Source organism: Glycine max, chromosome 8 (assembly GCF_000004515.6).
Source record: "Glycine max cultivar Williams 82 chromosome 8, Glycine_max_v4.0, whole genome shotgun sequence".
Classification (NCBI taxonomy): Eukaryota; Viridiplantae; Streptophyta; class Magnoliopsida; order Fabales; family Fabaceae; genus Glycine; species Glycine max.
In genome coordinates, this window is record NC_038244.2 from 20,735,553 (window position 1) to 20,756,218 (window position 20,666).

General features: G+C 31.8%; 2 protein-coding genes across 4 annotated transcripts; both read left to right on the forward strand.

Annotated features, from left to right (window-relative positions):
* The first annotated feature begins 1,605 nt into the window (after nucleotides 1-1,605).
* Nucleotides 1,606-5,162, forward strand: LOC100784819 (uncharacterized). The gene is made up of 2 exons (XM_006585700.4): nucleotides 1,606-1,820; nucleotides 3,067-5,162. Exon 2 carries the CDS (start codon nucleotides 3,111-3,113, stop codon nucleotides 4,893-4,895), a length of 1,785 nt encoding a protein of 594 aa, XP_006585763.1. The 5' UTR covers nucleotides 1,606-1,820; nucleotides 3,067-3,110; the 3' UTR covers nucleotides 4,896-5,162.
* An 11,568-nt stretch (nucleotides 5,163-16,730) lies between these two features.
* Nucleotides 16,731-20,650, forward strand: LOC100812977 (EID1-like F-box protein 2-like). Of its 3 annotated transcripts, XM_006584539.4 has the most exons (4): nucleotides 16,731-17,082; nucleotides 17,272-17,518; nucleotides 18,601-19,374; nucleotides 20,286-20,596. In XM_006584539.4, exon 3 carries the CDS (start codon nucleotides 18,610-18,612, stop codon nucleotides 19,354-19,356), a length of 747 nt encoding a protein of 248 aa, XP_006584602.1. In that variant the 5' UTR covers nucleotides 16,731-17,082; nucleotides 17,272-17,518; nucleotides 18,601-18,609; the 3' UTR covers nucleotides 19,357-19,374; nucleotides 20,286-20,596. The 3 variants fall into 3 exon arrangements, with proteins under 3 accessions (XP_006584602.1, NP_001388714.1, NP_001241203.1); NM_001401785.1 differs by lacking the exon at nucleotides 17,272-17,518 and having other exon boundaries at nucleotides 16,779-17,082; nucleotides 20,286-20,650; NM_001254274.1 differs by lacking the exons at nucleotides 17,272-17,518; nucleotides 20,286-20,596 and having other exon boundaries at nucleotides 16,979-17,082; nucleotides 18,601-19,633.
* Nucleotides 20,651-20,666: the final 16 nt, after the last annotated feature.

The window sequence follows — 20,666 nt, forward strand, 5'->3', positions numbered from 1 at the left end:
CTTTTATAAAGTTATCCAATTACAAGATAAATTTATTAATTTTTAAAATAATTATTTTAACATTAAATTCAAACGATGATTTATTAGTGTATAAACATCGAATTCACGTATAAATTACGTACTTGTAGAAGGGCCATAGATCCAGCAAACGATAGCCATGCATGCTAGCATGGCTAAGTTGGTCGTACAGGAAACACAAGGTGGTAGTACCCCCATGTATGGCTATCATGATCTTGAAAAAGAGGCAAGTAGCAGGTCAACCCAAAATTAGAGCTCTGACCAGGGAATTGTGTAATGTGTTACTGGTTTGGCTGCTTCTGACCAGGGAAGCACCACTCGGCTAACAAGTCACTCTTCCCTTGTTTCCTTGAAAATTCCTTTTCTGTTCTCTTTTCCAATATGTTTGTTTTCTCTTGCTATTTTTTGGACCTATAATAGTTTAAGTTTTGGAAAGAGTTTATCTTTCAAACAAAATATTAGTCTGTCTAACAAAATAAACTTTGTTATAAAATTTATGATATAAAATGTATATTTAATTAATCAATGAATATATTAACTTCTCAACAATTTAGTCTTTGAATTTTTCAACTTTATAATAATTTATTGTTATATTTAAAAAGCTGCCCATTAAATATAACTGATAGATTTAGAAAAAAAATTAAAATAATATATTGTTTGAAAGGGCGAGAAGACTAAGCATAATATATTAAAATAATATATTGTTTGAAATTTCCGTTTAATCATATCTTTAATTTAGACGATGTTCCATTCCTTCATGTGTAAAATTTCTTTAGCCAGCAGCACACGCCCAATGCGAATAAAATTAATATCTTACTAGTGAGTAGAGAGATACTTGTGTGATATTTTGTGGATCCGGACAAAAAAAAATAAAAAATGCACCGTTTGAGAATTTCAAACCATTGCATTTTTGGAAATGAATTTAAAACTGAAATTCAAACTGAATTTAAAACCGTAATGGATTTAGTATTAATGTCTTAACATATCCTTTATACCATTTTTAACAACATGCCGTTGACGAAACGTTACATTCATTTAAATTTTATCTCAAATACTAAATGATAAAAATGAATGAAAGCATCCCTTCGGTGTGATAACATTGAATGATAAGATGTGGGAAACGCATATTTATTTGATTTTTTAATAAATTTTGATTAATAAAAAAGTACCATTAAAATAAAAGGTGCTGAAAAGTGTATTGCTAATATTTTTTTTTAAAAAAATTCAAATCTAATACTCGAAGTCAACCATGAAGTTTCAATTTTTCTTTTTTTTGAAATTTGACTAGCAAGTAAGAATATATTTTAATTTTTGTATCAACAAATGAAAATTTGAATTGAAAAAAGAAATTCAAAAGTCAAAAATTAATTTTCATATCAACAAATTTTAGAAAAATATCTTTACATTTTGACCAAATCAGTAAACTTCTTTATGATGCATGCTAAATTTGAATAAAGTATTCCTTAACCCGTGCATAAATGCATTAAATATTCAGATTCTAACAATTTCTCTGTATTTTTTTTATGAGAATCTCTGTATTTTATTTAGATTCTATTCTAAAATAATGATATATATAATATTATAACAAGCGCGCAGTGAAGTAACACGCTAAACAAACTAAACAGAAGAAACAAAAACCAGAAACTGTTGCTTTCTTGCGCGCACATTCTCTTGTAAAACGAAACAACCCTTCGAAAGGGGTGGCTCAGTGTTCACTTCGTTACGTTCTGTTCCTTTTCCCTCGCTTTCTGTTGAAGCACCCTTTTGTTTCTGAAGCTCTGGTGTCAAAGTATAAAACAAAGGTTCGTTAGTTAGAGAATTTTATCATCTGGGCTGCGCAAGTTTTCTCCCATACGCTAGTGGTTTTTCTGAAAAAAAATGTGATTTTGGTGGGATATTGAGATGGGTTTTTCGGAGCATGCTCTGATCTCTGTCTCTGTCTCTGTTGCTTTGTCTTGGATTGGCTTCGTTTTGTTTTTTTTTTGCTGAAAAATGTTTCCTTGGCCGTTACGGTTGCTATGGGTTCTGTAGTTTGGAGAATCGGCAAAAGGTGATGCTTTGTTTAGAATATGAATGATTGAATGTGAATTTCTCCAATTGTGTGTGTTATGTATGGGTCATTAGTGATGCATGTTATTTGCAATTAATTCATTACCTCTTTTACGTAGGTTAGGTTGATTATGACCAAATGTACCTGCTTTTAATATCTTATAGTTTTTTTTTTCTTTTCTTAGGTGATTGGTTTGGTACTTTGGTTGCCTTGTTAATGTGCTTGGTGCGCGCCTTTTTCATTAGGGTCAGTTAAACCTTAGATATGCATGGTTTAAACATTGAAAACATGGAACGCAATAAAAGTATTTGTGAGAATAAGAAAAAATAGAACATGATTCCTCAAACCAAACAAGGCCTTAGTTCTTTTTTTTATTCTGTTTTCTCTGATTTCATTTCCTTTCTATATATTTATGCCTTTATGGGTGGTTCCTGTTGCATTTATTGCTTCATTTATCTTATTTTTACGATGGCATATAGTGTTTTAATCTATATAAGGACAAGAATCACGTGTAAAACAAGTAATTCTGATGTTGTTAGATACTGTATGAATGACTGATGTTCTACTAGTTTCTTGTAGTTGGTGCCTTAGCATTTTGTGGAGTAGAGATTTTTATTCCTTTTCAGTTTGTGATGCCTTATGAGTTTCAAATAATAAGAGATTATAACATCATTTATTTTCCTGTATATTATGAATTTTTTTTACCTAAATTGAGAAAAGTTCTAAAAATATTCTGCTTTTGTTAACTTCCAAAGATTATGCTTTGTGAATGGTACTTTTCTTGATATCTGGCATAATTTTTAAGCATTGTTGATAAATAATAAATTTCATTGCTTCTAACCTTAAAATTGTAGATATTGATTATGTACTTTAACTGAAATTTTGAGTAGGGCATTGATGATTGATCATTATATTGCATTTGCTGTTTCAACCAGTAATTACCATATTGTATTTTTCTTTGCTTTTATTTAAAATTAGTTTTTGTTCTCATGTTTCAGGATTTTGCCCCCGATCTTCTTCTGCATAGCTCATATCCCATCCGATGGCTAAGGAAAGTGTTGATTTACCACTGATTCCAAAAGTAACTATGTCAAGTGGGGTTGCATTAAGAAGGCACTCAGCGGGAATAGCAAATTCTGGAAATAATGAAAAAAAACTTGTCCCTCATTATCTCAGAGCATCTACTGGCTCCTGTCATGATTTTTGTAAATATGGGAGGAAGAATGTGGAAGAAGCAAGGGAGAAACTCTCCATTATTAAGAGAGCTGGAAGAAAATCACTTTCCCGAAGTTCAGAAGACATTATTGATGGGATAATGACATCAGTTGCCAAGCAAAAAACATCTCTTGATTCCACGTCAACAAAGATGTCAACAGTGAAACATAGTGAATCAGTTGGCACAAATAAGATGGAACTCCCAACAAAATCATCTGGCAGCCAAAAACAAATGGGGAATAAAGTTCTAGTGAACACAAGCAAGGCATCATTGGTCAGTGTCAAACCATCATTCCTTCCAAAATCACATATTTCTTCAATCCCCGAAGCAAGGAGAGGGGGGATTTCTTTAAGTTTTGAGGTGGAAGCTCTATCAAAACCAACTTCCAAAAGGGTGGAAGCTTCACCAACAGAAACTTCTGAGAGGGTGAAAACTCATCCTAAATCAACTTCCCAAATTGTCAAAACTTCACCAAAATCCATGTTCAAGAAGAAGCAAACTTTAAAGGTGTCTCCTTTTGAAGAAAAAGAAATGGAGTTGTCTGATAAACATGTGACTTCTTTGAATCCAGATTTCATCACAAAGCAGACCATATCTTCTGTGAATTCTTCTGATGTCTTTGGCGGCCAAAGGAATAGTAAGATTAAGATGAACAAGAAAGAAGTCTCCTCCAAATCTTCTTCCAGAGGAATTGGAAGTGTTAGTGCAAGAAAGCACAAGGGCCTGAAAATTGTGCCTCATCTTATGAATCAACCCAAGCCTATAAAAGTTGAACTTGAGGAACACAACAATGAGGCTCAGGAAAAGACTTTGTACATCATCAAGATGGAAAGTACAAAGCAAAGTTCGCACTCTGATCAAAATGAAAGCCAGGATATTGAAGACCAAGAGGAATCTGAATACTCAAATAGTGAATTTGAGGAGGATGCTTGTCCAGAAAACCATGAAATTGAATACATGGCTAATGTGGACACTTTGGAAGTTGAGAAGAATGGAAAGCCTCAAAATGATGAGATTGTTTGTTCTGAAGAGAAGGAGTGCCAACAGTTAGGGGGGAAATTGGTTGAAACTCAAATTGAATATATGGCTAATGTAGACACTTTTGAAGCTGAGAAGAATGGAAAGCCTCAAAAGGATGGAATTGTTTGTTCTGAAGACAAGGAGTGCCATAAATTAAGGGGAGAATTGGTTGAAACTCAAATTGAATACATGGCTAATGTGGACACTTTGGAAGCTGAGGAGAATGGAAAGCCTCAAAAGCATGGGATTAATTGTTCTGAAGCCAAGGAGTGCCAAAAATTAGGGGGAGAATTGCTTGAAACTCATATTGAAAAGGGTAGTCTGAGGAGCCTTGAAGTCCAGAAAGAAGTGTTGGGGGCCATCACTACTGATGTCAAGGCCGTTGCTATAACTGCTCCAGAGAAGGTTCTTTTGAGACATCAACATGTGCAGGTCAAGAAAGATGGACAAGGATTGTACAATAATGTGATTAAGGAAACAACTAAACATGTTGAAACTCAGAAGGGCAAGGTTAAAGCACTGATTGATGCCTTTGAAGCTGTAATCTCTCTTGAAGAGAAAAGTATTTCTGCTGCAAACATTGTCAATTGATCTTGGCAGACTTTTTTTAGATTTCTCTTACATTGTAAAGAAATGGTAGGAAAACAAATCCAAGGTTGTGGCAGTTAGTGTGCCCCAACAAGCTATTGTTCAGCTGAAAATATAGATAGATTTGTCTTGTGTCTTGTCTGTAGAAGAACTGGGAGTGTAGAGTTGAACTGGGGAACTTATGTTCACCACCACTCTTGTGTGAGAACTTATACTCATCATTCTGTTCTTGAAACTTATACCTGTTGTGATTGATTTTTATCTTTTGAATAAAACAATGATAGCATGGTTTTAGCATTCATAGCCAGCAAATGAAAAGTGCTTTGAATTTGTGAAAGTTTCAATTACAACCTTGATACTCACATGAAAGTAATACTAGTAGTTGTTAGCACTGCACATATGTTTAGGGAAAAATATTCTGTCAGTGTACTCCCAAATCAAGTGGCACTTTGTCTGCTGTACTTTGGGGAGCTGGCAATAAAACCTTTGTTAGGATAGAAATAAAAGAGCAATGATTTTTTATACTCAAATTGTTTCAAACACCTAACTAATATCTACTATTGTTTTGTACCTCTCTATCCCTTCTATCAAATCATATTATCTATAAATCTCTCTCACTAGGTGTTATAATATCCAAAAAATTATTTTCCTAAACAAAAAGGGAAAATAAGTAAATTTTTAGCATTTTAAATTAAAATGAAGAGAAAAAGAAAACATTAGGAGCATTTGGTTTGAGAAAACATTTTTATTTTCATTTTCAAATAACCCAAAAGAATCTATCCCCCTCCCCATTTTTCATTTACCAAACAAGCTCTAAATTGCATGATTATAAAATGAAAGAGCTATATGATATATCTTCCACCTCAACATTAAAAGTGTCTTTCATTGGTTTGAGGTGGAGAATTAACTGTTAGTTTATATTAATTTTGATATATTTTGATATGCTTGATTTTATCTTTAAAGAATTTAAAATTGATGTTTGACTGAATTACTTTTGATTAACTTTTGCATTACATCCAACATTTTATATTAAATGTTACTATTAACATGATCTTGTAATAAAACGTTCAAAAATAAAACACATCATTTCAAAATCCATCAAAATCAATCTCATTTAAAATTAATTTTATCAATATTCATTCAAATACACACTTATTTTTTTGTGCTCTCCCAACAGACATCATCTTTCCGCTTCATCTCTCACATCTTTCCGCTTCGTCTCTCACACACAACATATAATAAAATGCATGGTTAGGCATCATAAGGTCAGATAAGGGTTTCTATTCCGACTGTTTCTTTTCATTCAACCCTGCCGATTTTATCAGTAGTTTATCCTTTTTTTTTAATCCGACAATCGAAAACCACCCTCCCATCCGATGTATTAATTTTTAGTTTGATTTGTCCAATTGGTCAGGTAATAAAATTGTGGTCTCCCGTAATAATATTATCAAAATGGCAAACATAAGTATTACTTGCTTTTGTGTCTGTAATTTATTTTTGCTATCACATTTTTTTACATTTAAAATGAATAATATTATTTATGTACAATATTACAATAATTGATAATCATAACTCTTTCTTAACTGACAAATCAAACAATGCATGCACTTCATGGCAATCTTTAACTTTTCTGCCATTTATGAAAACAAATATCAATTTTATCATTATTTGTAGTTAGCCAGTAAGAAAACATAGTAAGGAACCAATGATATTAAATTTGAATAATTATTAACCTTTGAATGATTCTTCTTAGTTTTTTTTATAACACATCATTCATAGTTTCTTGTCTTTTGAAAAATTATTTTGTATGAAAGTGATAAAAAATTTAAAATTAAATATATGCATTTATTAAATTAGAGTACATAAATATTTTAAAATAATCTCACTATATTACCTTTGTATCATTTGAGATAATCATTCTCTTTTTATCATTTTCTAAAGTTGAGTTTATGTGTTATAGAACCCCACCCAATAGAATAAATTTGTAGACGATGGACCTGTGTTAAAGAAAATTAAAAAATATAATTGATTGATTGAAAATGACATAATATAAAGATTGTTAGTAACAAATTTGATCTAACCTTGTTGTCAATTGAGCAAATTGTTCCCAGTAAATAATGGTCCTCCCTTTCAAGTTGTCTTTCTTTAATAAGGATTTTTGTAGAAGCTTGAGAAACACTTCTTGACAGCAACATGTAATTGACCATGACTAGAAATACGTCGTGGAAGATAAGTCCCAACATTGGGTATGGCCTGTCCATGTGACTTATTAATGGTAATTGCAAAACTTAATTTGGCAGGAACTGTGTCCTAAGAAGGTCTTGCACTTTCTATTGTCTTATGTTCAAGACAACGCAAGAGAACTATTCTTTCAGCCTGGTAGGATTTCAACATCAACATGTTCATAAAATTGACCATGACTAGAAATACGTCGTGGAAGATAAGTCTCATTACACGGCTAGATTTATGGTCTATGTTTCACAACAACATAACGGTGCACTTTTTTTAACCTTTAAAACATGCGAAGGCAAACCAACTGGAGCAATGGAGTGCAAGTACTCATGTTCATATAAGTTGTGTGTGTCCCCTTTGACCTATAATTATGTCATTAATTTTTTGAGCATCCTCATTTTTTGGCATCAATATGGCTCTTTGTACCACATAAGATGGATCCCATGTATGAGATTCTAATTGAGGAAATGTTTCTTGTATAAGTTTTTGAATTGGACTTTCTCTTTCCCATGTTATTTCAAGTTGGTGGGGAATTTTGACCATATCACCATGGTTGGTAGGTTCAATACTATCTTTAATGCACATGAGATATTCTACAAAATTATGATCTTATGATGATCGCATGTTTTGTTGCAAATGTAGGACCTTTGTGATAGTCCATAAAGGAGACTTAACAATACATGCAAAAATCATTTGTGCCTTAGTACCTTTTTGAACAATAGGAAGTATTTGAGAAAAATCCCCTCTTAATACCATCACTTTCCCTCCAAATGGAGCATCACAAACTAAAATATCCTTTAATGAACGATATAATGCTTTCAAAGCATATCTATTTGTCATGGGTTCTTCATCCCAAATAATTGTTGTTGTTTCTCTAACTAGCTTTGCAAGATTACATTGTTTACTTATTAAGCAAAATGAATCCACATCTACATTGATAGGTATCTTAAATTGAGAATGTGCAATCCGATCACCACGTAATAGTGTTGCAGTTATCCCAGATAAGGTTTGCTAAGACAATCTGACCCTCACTTCTTAAACTTGCAATTAAAGTATGATAAAGGAATGTTTTACGTGTTCCTCCTGAACCATCCACAAAGAAAACTTGACTTTGTTTAGTGTGGATAACATCCATAATGGCATTAAAAGCAATTAATTGGTCGTTATTTAACTTTCGTACACATTCCAGATCTTCATTGGGTACTTGGACCAATAACTCCTCTTGCATAACCCTTGGAACTAAATTGTTTTCCGTGTCCTCCAATGATATTGTTGGCAAATCATAATTTGTGATTTGTTTTTCGTGTTGAATCAGAAGGTCATTCAAATCCCTCAATAACATATTAGTCAAGGTTGATCCCATGGTCGTACGTGTTGAAGGATAATCTTCTATCGTGTAGATGTAAAAATCATCCCAGAGAGCCCTAACATTAGTTAGTTCACAAAAAAATAATATAGTGACAAACAACCTCCTTAAAGCATAAGGCATTCATAAAGTTGATGCTTCAACTAAGCATTCACGAAAATTGTTGTCACTTTCTAAAAAGCCCCAATGGTAAGTCATTTTTTTAATGTAGGCAAACATGTTTCACTGGATGAAAGTAGGTATTCCCAACTGATTGGACCTCTTATATGAGATAACAAAACATACAAGTAGAATTTCTCCCCTTTGTAGACATATTTATACAAATATTTAATGCTCTTGATGCTATTGCATACTTCAACATTTATATGACAATCATACTTCAACAACCAAGGGTTATAAGGAACCACCTATCTGTTATCCACAATCATATTTCTATTTACAGGTATTGGTTCCCCAAATCGTCATCTATAATCTAGATATGAGTTATTACCTTGTCATGTGAGAATTGTTTAGGATACCTTTTTTGCACAAACCGTTCTTCATACACAAAGATTTTGGACCAAGTGTTCCACAAGGTCCATGTATCATATGCTTTAGTAATGCAACTATGGTTCCTCTTCAATTTTTGGTATTTCTGCCCTTACCACGCTATCATACTCTTGTAGATCTCATAATTTGTCATTACTGTCTAGTATCAGTAGCATGTGTACATGAGGTAGTCCCCATTTTTGAAATTCTATCACATACTTCCCAAGGACACCTTTATTAATGATATCATCCTTTAGTTGCTCAAATTTTGCTCGAAATTTTTTTGTTAGCAAGTTAGAACGATTTTGTGGTGTTTGGTGAGTGGTAACTTCGGAGGATATTTTACTCCAAGATTACATGTCATTGTAAGAAAAATATCAGGTTTATCATCATGGAGAACAATAGCCATACCATCTTCATAACGTTGTGCCAAGTCTTGACAACTACCAACAAATGATGATATCATTTTTTTTCTGACTTTTTCTACAATAGCAAGTTGAACGTGTGGACGTTAATAGTTGTCTACAACATGTTGTTGTAAAAGTCAACCCGCTTGTAACAACGTGGATTGATCATTTGGATGAATCTATAACCAACATATTTATCACTTAGAATTTCATATTATATTTTTTTACAAATATATTGTTACAATATTGTACAAAACAATGCAAATTACCTAAAGCATATAACTATAATATTCACGACATGAGATATTCTGTATGTTATCATTTTTTGTATTGAGGTCCCAACCATATGTCCCAAAATGCAACAATAAAGGATGTTGTATAGGATCATAGTATCCCATAGTCTCTTGAATCTTCATTAAATTTCCATCATGTCTTATAATGTTGATATCCCGACCACTTGTCTTTGATTCTGCATCTCCATTGATAATAATTGTTTCGACTTATGGTGCAGTTGGGAGTTGCTATTGTGGTTGATTAGCAGGATGCTCTCTAATGAGTCAGCTACATTCTTAAACATATGTATGTAGTGTAAGTTTTCTAAATACATACACAAAGGGATTGTATCGATGTAGTATTTGTTGCAACTCATAAACCATAGTTTGGTGAAGTTGAGGGTTTTCCAACATTTTATTTTGTAACTCGTGTTCTGTATCATAGATATATAGTTGCAAGAAACTTGGCCAAGATCATTTGGATAAAATCCTCCTATGTTGTGATACGTTGCCCCTTGAGCCCAAAAAGTATATATACCACATTTAGTTCCAAGAATGCTTTAATCAACATGAACATCAAGTGAAGTAAATGAAGGTACACAGTTGTAACTTCTAATATGCTGCCTAAAATGTCTTCCCTCTAATAAAGTGTCTAAAAATACTTGAAGCGACTCTTGTGGAGCACTAACATGTGAAAATGACACATTTCCACCAAACCAACACATATCACACAATTCATGACAAAACAAACATGCATGGCAACATCAACATGTACTTGGAGTAGGCAATTGGAATTTGATCATTCTTACAATATTTTGAAAATTACAAGTACTATTATGAGTTTGTCAGAATTTATATTGCAACTCTACATTATTAAAAAAAGTTACACTTTATTTAAATCAGAAAAAATATAACAGATTTCCAATTTTACATAGGACTTGTAAAATATTTTGACTTTATCTATATTGATATGGACTAATATTTCTTATTTTTACTTATAATATTTGAAATTTAAGAAGAAGCTAGAATATAATCATGTTTAGCTAATATGACTAAAATTATCTAAAACACTATTAAAATTAAAATTGCTAACAAACAGGGACATTAATGCTTGATTTTTTTTTCCTATATTAGTGTACATGCAACTATGTTGATATCATAGAGTTTGTGTCATAACAATTGAGATTGAGTTTCGCGGCAAGAACTTGTTTGGAAAATAATAATCCGCGAATGCTAATCAGCAAGAGTACTAAGTCGCACAAGTAATATAAAATGGTAAGAACCGAGTATCGAATCACAGGAAACTTGTTTCATTAAGAAAATATGCATTCAATAAGTAAACATTTGTGTAAAACAAGTAAATAATCAAAAGGGTGTTTTTTTTTTCTACAATTCTAATTAACTACAAACTAAAGTATCTAACAGTGAGAGGTGAAAACAGTTGAGTAAAAGCGTTAGGTCATTCTATTGAACCAACTTTGATGTTACTAAATATTTTTCTTTATTTAACGTCGTTTTAGTGTTTTAATGCTGAAAACAACTACCCAAACCAAGATCCCTCGAGTAAATGGGCCTAACTCTATTTAAATTTCGTCCTTGATCCCTCAATAAACTTGGTTTAAACAAGTTGCATTAAGATTAGAACATAATATAAACTAAATCACTACACTCAGTCCCCAGACATACAATTTTCTAGCCTGCTCTATCAAGTTCTAAGGTTTTAAAGCACTTCCTAGTACTACAAATCCTAACATACATACAAATGGGTGATCAAGCCACAAGCATGCAAGAAATAAACACAGATAGAAGCAATGAACACATAAAAAACAACTTTAAATAGATAGTGAGAAGATATTACATCAAGTGTTCAACAGAAATCCCCAACAAGAGGTCTAGCCTTCCATGACAAGTTAGTAACTTTTAGCACAAATGATGGGAATTAGAAGAGAAACTAAGATTACAAGTGATAAGGATGTCTCCTCCACCCCTAAAACCCTAAAATCACTCATAAAACCTAAACTCTCTTGAAGGTAGGAGCTTTGTTCTGTGTGTCTCTTTGTTTCCTCCCTCTGTGTATCTCTTCTTTTTACGTCAACTTCAGTGTTTTAAAGACTCATTGACGTTTTAGTTTCTAAAGACCCACCCACCCTCGCACCCTCACACACACACACGCACACGCACACCCACACACATGCACGCACGCACACACACACACACCCCCACAGTTCTCCTTTCTTTCTTCCAAATTCATTTCTAATGTTCCAAGCACTTTCTCCATGATCCACAGCCACCATTAGTCACCACAAACCGTCGTTGTCCTCCGTTGAAACCCCACAATGAGAGGAACCCATCGATCGGAGTGGAACCGTCCAACTTGGCTTGCGGTTTCGGTAGAGAATGAAACCCTAATCTGACCTTTCGTTTTTCTTTCGAGGTAACTATGATTCCATGTTTGATCCTTGTTAGTTTTAGCTTGTCTTTGCATCCTTTCTGACTTTGGAACCACCATTGCATGTTTTATGCTTCCTTTGAAAACCCTAGAGCATAGAGACTTTGTAAACGTTATCCTTTCATGAAATGCATGTTATTTTCGTAACCTTCACTGAACCCCGGTCACATTGGCATGGTCAGAATTTCCAAATGATATCCCTTTGTAAAACCCGAAATGCTCTCAGCCCTTTCATGTAGTGATGTGGGTGTTTGACCCATAGCATTGTTATTAGCTTTGTTTTCTGAAATCCATATTAAGTCTCCTTCGTTTTGGTATGGTAGAGGAATGCATGGAATCGACAAGCGAAGAAGAAATCTCCAAGTGATTGGATCCATGGATGGATGATGAGAAATTGTTGAATGTGGATGATGAATAATTTTTGGATGTGAGTGTTGAATAATAAATGTTGTGTAAGCTCATAATGTTTGTCTATGTTCTTGCTAATTGTGGTTATTTGGATTTGGTATTGATTCTTTTTATAATAAACTCACCCTTGCAATTTTGTATCGTGTGATTGATACCTGTGATGATCACGAACATTGTTCATGGGAGTAGAATGCACACACACACGCACACGCACACACACACACACACTGTGATGATCACGAACATTGTCACACGCACACCCACACCCACACCCACACCACACACACTAAGTAAAATCAAAATGAGTTTTAAAAATAGAAAAAAGATATAGTATTAAAACATTTTTTAAATTTATTTATTTTAAATTATTTTTTTCTTTAAAATTTAATTTTCACTTAAAAAGGTAAAACTTATATTTTATATATATATATATATATATATATATATATATATATATATATATATATATATATATATATATATATATTTAAATTTATTTATTTTAAATTATTTTTTTCTTTAAAATTTAATTTTCACTTAAAAAGGTAAAACTTATATTTTATATATATATATATATATATATATATATATATATATATATATATATATATATATATATATATATATATTAAAATGATTTTTATTTTTTTTAAATTCGGATAATTTTTAAATTAGTTTGTTTTTTATTTTACTTTTATATGTAGTTTATTTTTCCTTTAATATTTACATTTTTAAAAATTATTTGTCATGAAATTTGGATGTTTGTGATATATTTGTAGTTATTTTAAAAATTAGATTTTGTATGAGTAAATTACACTCGCATCCCCTGTATTTTTTTTTTCATATTGTATCCAACATCCTTCCTTTTTTTCACCCTACAAAAAACTCTTTAATTTTTTAGCTCACTTTACATCTAGACCCCCTCCCTCCTAAACATTGTTTAATAATTTAATAGAAAGGAGGCATATGCTATTCACATAACTTTTAATGAAAATTTATGTCTAAAATATTATCATCTTTTTCATTTTCAACTTGGAAATATTTTAAAATTTTTCTTTTTTCTCTAATTGGACGTAAATCCAACTCTTTGTTGGACATAAACCCATCTTATTAGTACACATGTGTTAAAGCCCTTCCTCCTCCTCCTTCTCCTCCTCCTCCTTATTAGTTCAATATTTTGGGTGCGTGTTGGATCGTTTGATTGTTGTGTTTTTGTTGCACGTATTGATAGAATATAGTCATTTGTTTCAAATTTTAGCATTTTTTCATGCATTTATGTTTTAAACTCTTTTCTTTGAATATTTACTTTTGATGGTTAGGTGTTTGATATAATGTCTCAATCAAGAGTTGCATCTTTTTCAAGTGTTAACAATAATGAAGTAACAACCAAATATTAAAGGAAAAATTATTATTGCCTTAAGAAAGATCCAATTGTTATTGAGTATTTAACAAAGAGGTTAGGAAAATTATGTATTCTCGCATATTTCAATTAAAGTTAGTTAACAACGTTAACCGAAGGGGGGTAAAAGTAATGTAAAAAAAGAGAGGGGATATCGGGTGCAATTCGAGAAAAAACATAAGTGTGAGTGTAACAAAGATGTTAGGACAATTTCGTCTACTCACATATTACATTACAATTGATACTAGTCAACTAAGTTAACAAAAGAATGGAGATAAGAGTAATATAAAAGAAGAGAGAAACATCACGTACAATTTGAGAAAAAACACGGAAGATACAAGTGTAATTTACTCATAATTTTTTAAAATGAGCAATTATTTATTTTTTATACACAGAGATGCTTATTTGGCGTGGGTGAACAAACATATTCAAAAAAATTAAAATTAGTTTCAATTTTTTATTTATCATAAATCAGTTTCAATTTTAAAATTAATAACAATTTTACATATAAAACCAAAATGAGATTATTCAGTATGTGCATGGTGATTTATAATGCATCAGCCAGTTGTTTAGGTTTGGTCAAAATTAAGGGTATATCTAATTTTTTTTATTATTTATGTCTTAAAAAAAGAAACCTATGAAATTGTAAACAATTATTGTCTTATTCCATTATAGTTATGTTATAACTTATTAATTTAGTCACGTTAAATTTAATTATAAAACTTAAAATCAATTTTAAATTTAGTATTAATTATGAGAGTTATTCTATTACCGAATTGAGTGAGAGAGAAAAAAAATTGCATAGAAGAGATTTAGGAAATGAAAATTACTATGAAAAAAGATCAATTTTATGGGAAATTTAAATTAGAAAAGGGATGAATGAAAAGAAAATTGATACCGTGTTGTTACGTGGTTTATTTACACCACTGTGATCAGATAATTCTTTTCATGCGACTTTTTGAACTTGGAATATTTTTGTCGAATTTAACTTTTTAATTGATAAGATTTAATTTGTTCACCTAATTTCTTGTTTTTATAATTAAAAAAACTCATATAATTGTAAATCACTTTTGTCTTATTCTATTATTCTATTTTATTTTGTATTAAATATATTATTTTCATTTTAGTGATATGATTATTTTCAAGTTTTAATTAAAAAAAATATAAGATGGGACGATCTAAAAAGCTAAAATGCGACAAAATAATATATTTGGTATAACTATAATTTAATATTTTAAATTAAGCATAAATTGGTTTATTCCATTTTATTTTGCATTGTTGCATCTATTATATTCATTCCAGTTATATGATTATTTTCAACTTATAAAAAAAACACTATAACATCCAACTATGTAAAAATGCAACAAAATTCTATCCACTAAAATTGTAATTAACTATTGAAATTTAAACATAAATATAAATCAAATAATAATTATTTAAGAATTCTATAAAAATTCGTTATTATTTGAATTGAAGAAATAAAATACTATGGAGTGCTATTTTGAAAAGAAAATGACATACCTGGAGTGATACCTGAAAGTAAAAAAATATAAAATTTATATTTTAAAGATAAGATACTTTTACCATATTGTTGATAATTTATTTCTGGACCATTGTTGGATAGATGTCAATTTCATTATACTCATTATTTGTTGTATTAATTGTGTTGTTTCTTCTTTTTCTAAAACTTGTCTATCTTCAAAGTGTGTTTGTTCCTTGTCATTCATTGTCTTTTATCTGTAGTATTTTATCTTCTTGTTTTTCTTTGTTGTGATTCTTGTTGAATATTTAAATTTTTTATAGTATTTAGATAAAAAGAAAGGTTGATAATATACAGGAGGATTTTGTAGTGGATTAATAAAAAAAATAAGATGAAGAAATAATAACATAAAAAATAAATGAATTTCTTTAAAAACAAATTTACCTCCAAATTTGATAATTTTTTTTGAATTTAATTGTTAATCATTTTCTTAAAGAATTTTTTTAAAGTTATAGAGTTTTGATAAATCTGAAATGCACATAAAATATTGGAAAAAAAATTAAAACGCATAAATAACAATTAAAATAAACTGTATCAAACTTAGAAAAAAATGAATAAAAATCGAAACAAGGTGCGGTTAAATGTAACACGTAAAGAGTAAAGAATATCACAATGTGCGTCTGTGAAACATTCAAGAAAAGATTTTGAATATCCTAGAATTAAAAACGAAAAAGGGTGAATGTAATGGGTGTCGTTGAAGAAGCCAACCTTGAAGGTTGAATTTGACACCTTTTCTTTTACGCCTTCCAAACAGCGCAGGCAAGTGGATTTTTGTTCAACCGTGCACAGAAAAATAACAGAAAAAATTAAGCAAATTATGTTGCCGTGCTTGCAGAGTAAGCAAATTATGTGAATTTGGTACGTTGGTTTTTCCTTATAACCCGATGTAGATGTGAATTTGGATAAAGAAAGGTGAGGAGGAAAATTTGATAAGGATGCAAAGGTGCAGATAAGAAGGGAGCAACAAAATAGCCCACGATACAAAGTGGTTAAACTTTTTAACATGAGAGGGGTATCTGAGTAATTCAGTAAATGATAGGGAGTTTGATTACATGAATATTAGCATAATTTTTTTTAATTAATTTACAAGTAAAATCGATTAAATAAAAATAGACACAAAAAAAAAATATTTCCTTTATATATTATTATAGATATCAAATTCAATTGTGGGTCACACTTCACATCCCTCTTTGGTGCCAACTAAGTAGAGGTGACGCTACAGGTGTGGGCACATGAACGGACCTTCATATTTGGATTGCACCAAACCAATGCTATGATTCAATGATTGTTCTGAAATTTATAAAAAAAAAAAAAAAAACACATTTTCTGTCATAAATCATTTCAATTTAATCCAATTCAATCCTTGCAATTTTTTTGTCAATTTAGCTGTTGCAACTGATACTCTAACAGTGTTTTATTCTATGCATCTCTTTACCAAATTGCCCCTGCTCAAAGTTGAAATTCTATAGTCACTTTTTAATTTTTTTTTTGTTCTGGGTGTTTTTCTTATCTGTGTTTTGTTTCAATTGCGCGAGGTGGGTTTTTCTAGGGTTTGGAGGCTATGCCGAAAGCGGGTTGAATAAGCTCAGGTAAGGAAAATCTCTCTTTGCAGCTATTCAATTCTCAAATTCGAACTTGGGTGCCTTGGGTTTTGGTTGATTTTTTTCTTGTAATTTTCTTGTTTGTTTGTGAATTCTACTTTAGGGGGTGGTTTGGATTTGTGTCCGAGGAGGATTTCTGATTAACTTACTGTGCATTTGATTACGGTTGTGTCTCAGGAATTTGAGATTTTGTGGGTGGTACTTGACATGGATTGAGGAATGAAGCGACTTTGTCATGTTATTTGGTTGGCGATTGTGTTGTTGCTAGGAAATTTTCGAAAATGTGTTTCTCAGTTGCCCCAAGTCCTGATTAGTCTTTCCCCCCAAGTGTTTGGATATGTTCTATGTTGTGGAGTATCGGTGTTAGTCGAGGCTGGGCACTTCATGGACGATTTAAGGGATCTGGGACAGTTTGAACTCCTAGGTATATGAAATATATGGGTGTTGAAGATTTAGGTCATTTTTAGATCAACTTCTTCGTAAACACTTAAAAGAAAATAAAATAAGAAGGGAGAATGACTTGAACTTTTCACATAAGCTAAAATCAACTTACGTAGTTCAGCTTTTGGAGAAGTTAGATGAGCGAACTTCTATAAAAATTAAGTGCATAAGTTGATTTTTAACTTATGAGAGAAGTTAAATTTATTTTACCTTAATTTCTTCTCGTGTGAGTGCTTGTGGAGAAGTTTATCTTTATCCAAACAAAAACTAGGAGCGAATTGAATGGAAATCAATTGAACATCACTTGAATGTCTAACTTATATTCCAGTTGTTAGGAGCTTAGATGTATGTAAGAGCAAGATCTAAACAAAAAATTGAGTACTGAACATATCCAAGTTTACTTATTTGGCTCTGTACTATATATATATATATATATGCCTTTAAACAAGGACTGCATTTTATAAGTTATAACCATCCCTTTCATCCTTAACCGTATGTTGCATGCTTGCATCTCACCACCAATAATCTTTACCCCTTGGTCCAAAACCGCTTGATTCATTGCATGTCTCTTTTGATACCTTGCTAATCCCTTTAGTTTGTTCCACATCACGTCATTTATATCAATTATCAACTGAAAATGTGAGAAAAAAAAACTCTAAATTTGCGGCCTTCATTTTCATTTTGGAGATGGAGAAGGTATCTCATGGATTGTAAGACTAGAAGTAATCGAAGTAACCTTACCCTGGAAATCCACTTCTTACCAATGCATTGGAAGGAGAAAAGGCTTTCTTGTATTATTTTGTTGAACTAACTTTGGAGTACTATAGAAAGCAACCCCTTTAGGTTAATTCTTTATAATAAGTTATTTTCTTCAAATGTATAATTATAAAATTGTTATTTGCATTGTTCAGTATTGCCTTCATCTGTGGACTTGATTTCTCCGCATTACCATGAAGTATTTAATTAAGAACTTTGGTATTTAGGTTTTGTCTACTTTGTGAATACCCTAAAATTTTCCAACAAAGAGTTGTTATAATCTGATAATTTTTCTTTTGGTTTTTTTAGGTGAAGAAAATGATTCTCACAAAGCAGTACCGATGCATACACTCAGCTAGCTGTCAATGTACTAAAGGGCATTTAAGTGAAGATGTGATATTCTTAGTATTTCATAATTTGAATTGGAATCCCAAGCTAATTGCTACTCTATCATGTGTGTGCAAATGGTTTGATGATCTTGCCAAGCGAGTTCTATGGAAAGAGTTTTGTAGAACAAGAGCTCCGAAAATGTTGTGTGATCTGCAATCTAATGGGAGCCACATTGTTGATGGGAACTGGAGGGCCCTAGGGAAGCTTCTTATATACTGTTCAGGATGCACAAAAGGTGGCTTGTTCAATAGCATTCAGATCCCTGGTCACTTTGTTTATCAGACACGATTTTCTAGAACATCAGGAAAGAGCTTTCTTTTGCCACAATGCAGAACTGATGTTTTGTATGTGTCTGATCCTTGTGAGCATCTTGACCAAGGTGAAGAAGGAGATGTAGGATTCTTCCGTGGCATTTTCAAGTCATTTGCAACCTCAAAGGTCAGGAAGATGCTTATTAATAAAGGTGCCAAGCTCCATCCAACAGAAGTCTGCCCTTATTGTAAGGCAAAGTTGTGGAGCATGCTGCAAGCCAAAATGATCCCTCAAAGTGCTAGTTGCAGGTTGGGTTCTTATGATGATTGTATTGAGTATTATGTGTGCCTCAACGGCCACATGCTTGGGATATGTACACTGTTACCATTGTCTGATTCAGAAGAGGCATCTGAATTGGAGTAATACCTAAATGATTTTCAGGTATTTTCACGTATCTGGAAAACTATTACTTTCCTGTTTATGTTAGCCTTTTACATTTTTATATAAAATGGGAATAAGGATGGAAATGTGTATTCTAGTAACTATGCCAAGTGGTTTTCATTTAGAACTGGACCCATTTAGAATGCCATTAGTTAGAACTTATTTGGATGTTTTAGTTGTAGTTAATATTTATTCTTTACTATTAAAACAGAAATGGTTTAATTAATTATTTGGTCCTATACGCCAAATTTTTAATTTAGTCTTCATACAAGCAATTTATGTTTTTAGTACTTAAGCCGCTATTTTGTGGTGGCTTCACTCCACCAGAAAACTAACAAGGGTTGAAAGTTGCAACATAAAGTGCTCGAAAGGTTCCTTTTGGAGTGGTTCATGATATTACTCTAGCATAAATGGGAACAATGTAGACAATTATTTTCAGGAGCATAACAGTGGTACTGGTGAAGAATATAATCTAGAAAACTATGATGCAGGATAACTAGAACCCTTGTCGTCTAGAGTATTTTTATTATTGTTATATATGATTGATTGTAATATACTGAATGACTGGTTGATCTGCTCATATCAAGTACAGGGAAAATATTGTATGTAAAGACACATTCATAGGAAACCATTTTTAGCACTCTAATTGCTTCATAAGCAAATTTTAGTACTCTATTATCAGTGTGCAGTGATCTAAACAACATTATTCTCTATGAACTTTAAATGACTAATATTACAAGATAAAATATTACATGTATAGAAAGAACTCGTGCCTCACGGGAATGATAAAAATGTTTATATTAAAAGTAGAAAATGTTTTGAACCAAGAGTAGAGAATCCTGAAGGCACAAGCATTAGCTACATTATTCTGAAGTCCTAACAATAGGACACTTCCTGTTATCTTTGGACAGGTTGGCAGTAAATCTTCACAAGTTGGCTAAACACTGCTGGTATACTCCAGGCTCAATTCAACTAATCAGCACCTAAAATATGCCATTAACTTACCCTCAAGCTTGATGCTGCAATCTCACCCAACCCAAGCCACAATTTCCAAGGAAGGACGGAGATGATCAATTTTTAGTATGAATCGTTATACTGAAGTTTGTTACTGTGAACTATGTGATATCCCATGTAGATTGATACGCGGTGTCTCTACCTGTGACAAATATGCGTGTGTAATAATTCATACTTGTTCAATATAATCAGGATTCATTCTATATCACTTCACTCTCCAACCCCCTCCACCGGTTGATGAAGCATACAAAATAAATTGTATTTAAATGAGAAACAGT

Excerpts from the sequence above, each read along its gene's own strand:
- LOC100812977 (XM_006584539.4), top strand. The coding sequence starts at position 18,610 with ATGATTCTCACAAAGCAGTACCGATGCATACACTCAGCTAGCTGTCAA.
- LOC100784819 (XM_006585700.4), top strand. The coding sequence starts at position 3,111 with ATGGCTAAGGAAAGTGTTGATTTACCACTGATTCCAAAAGTAACTATG.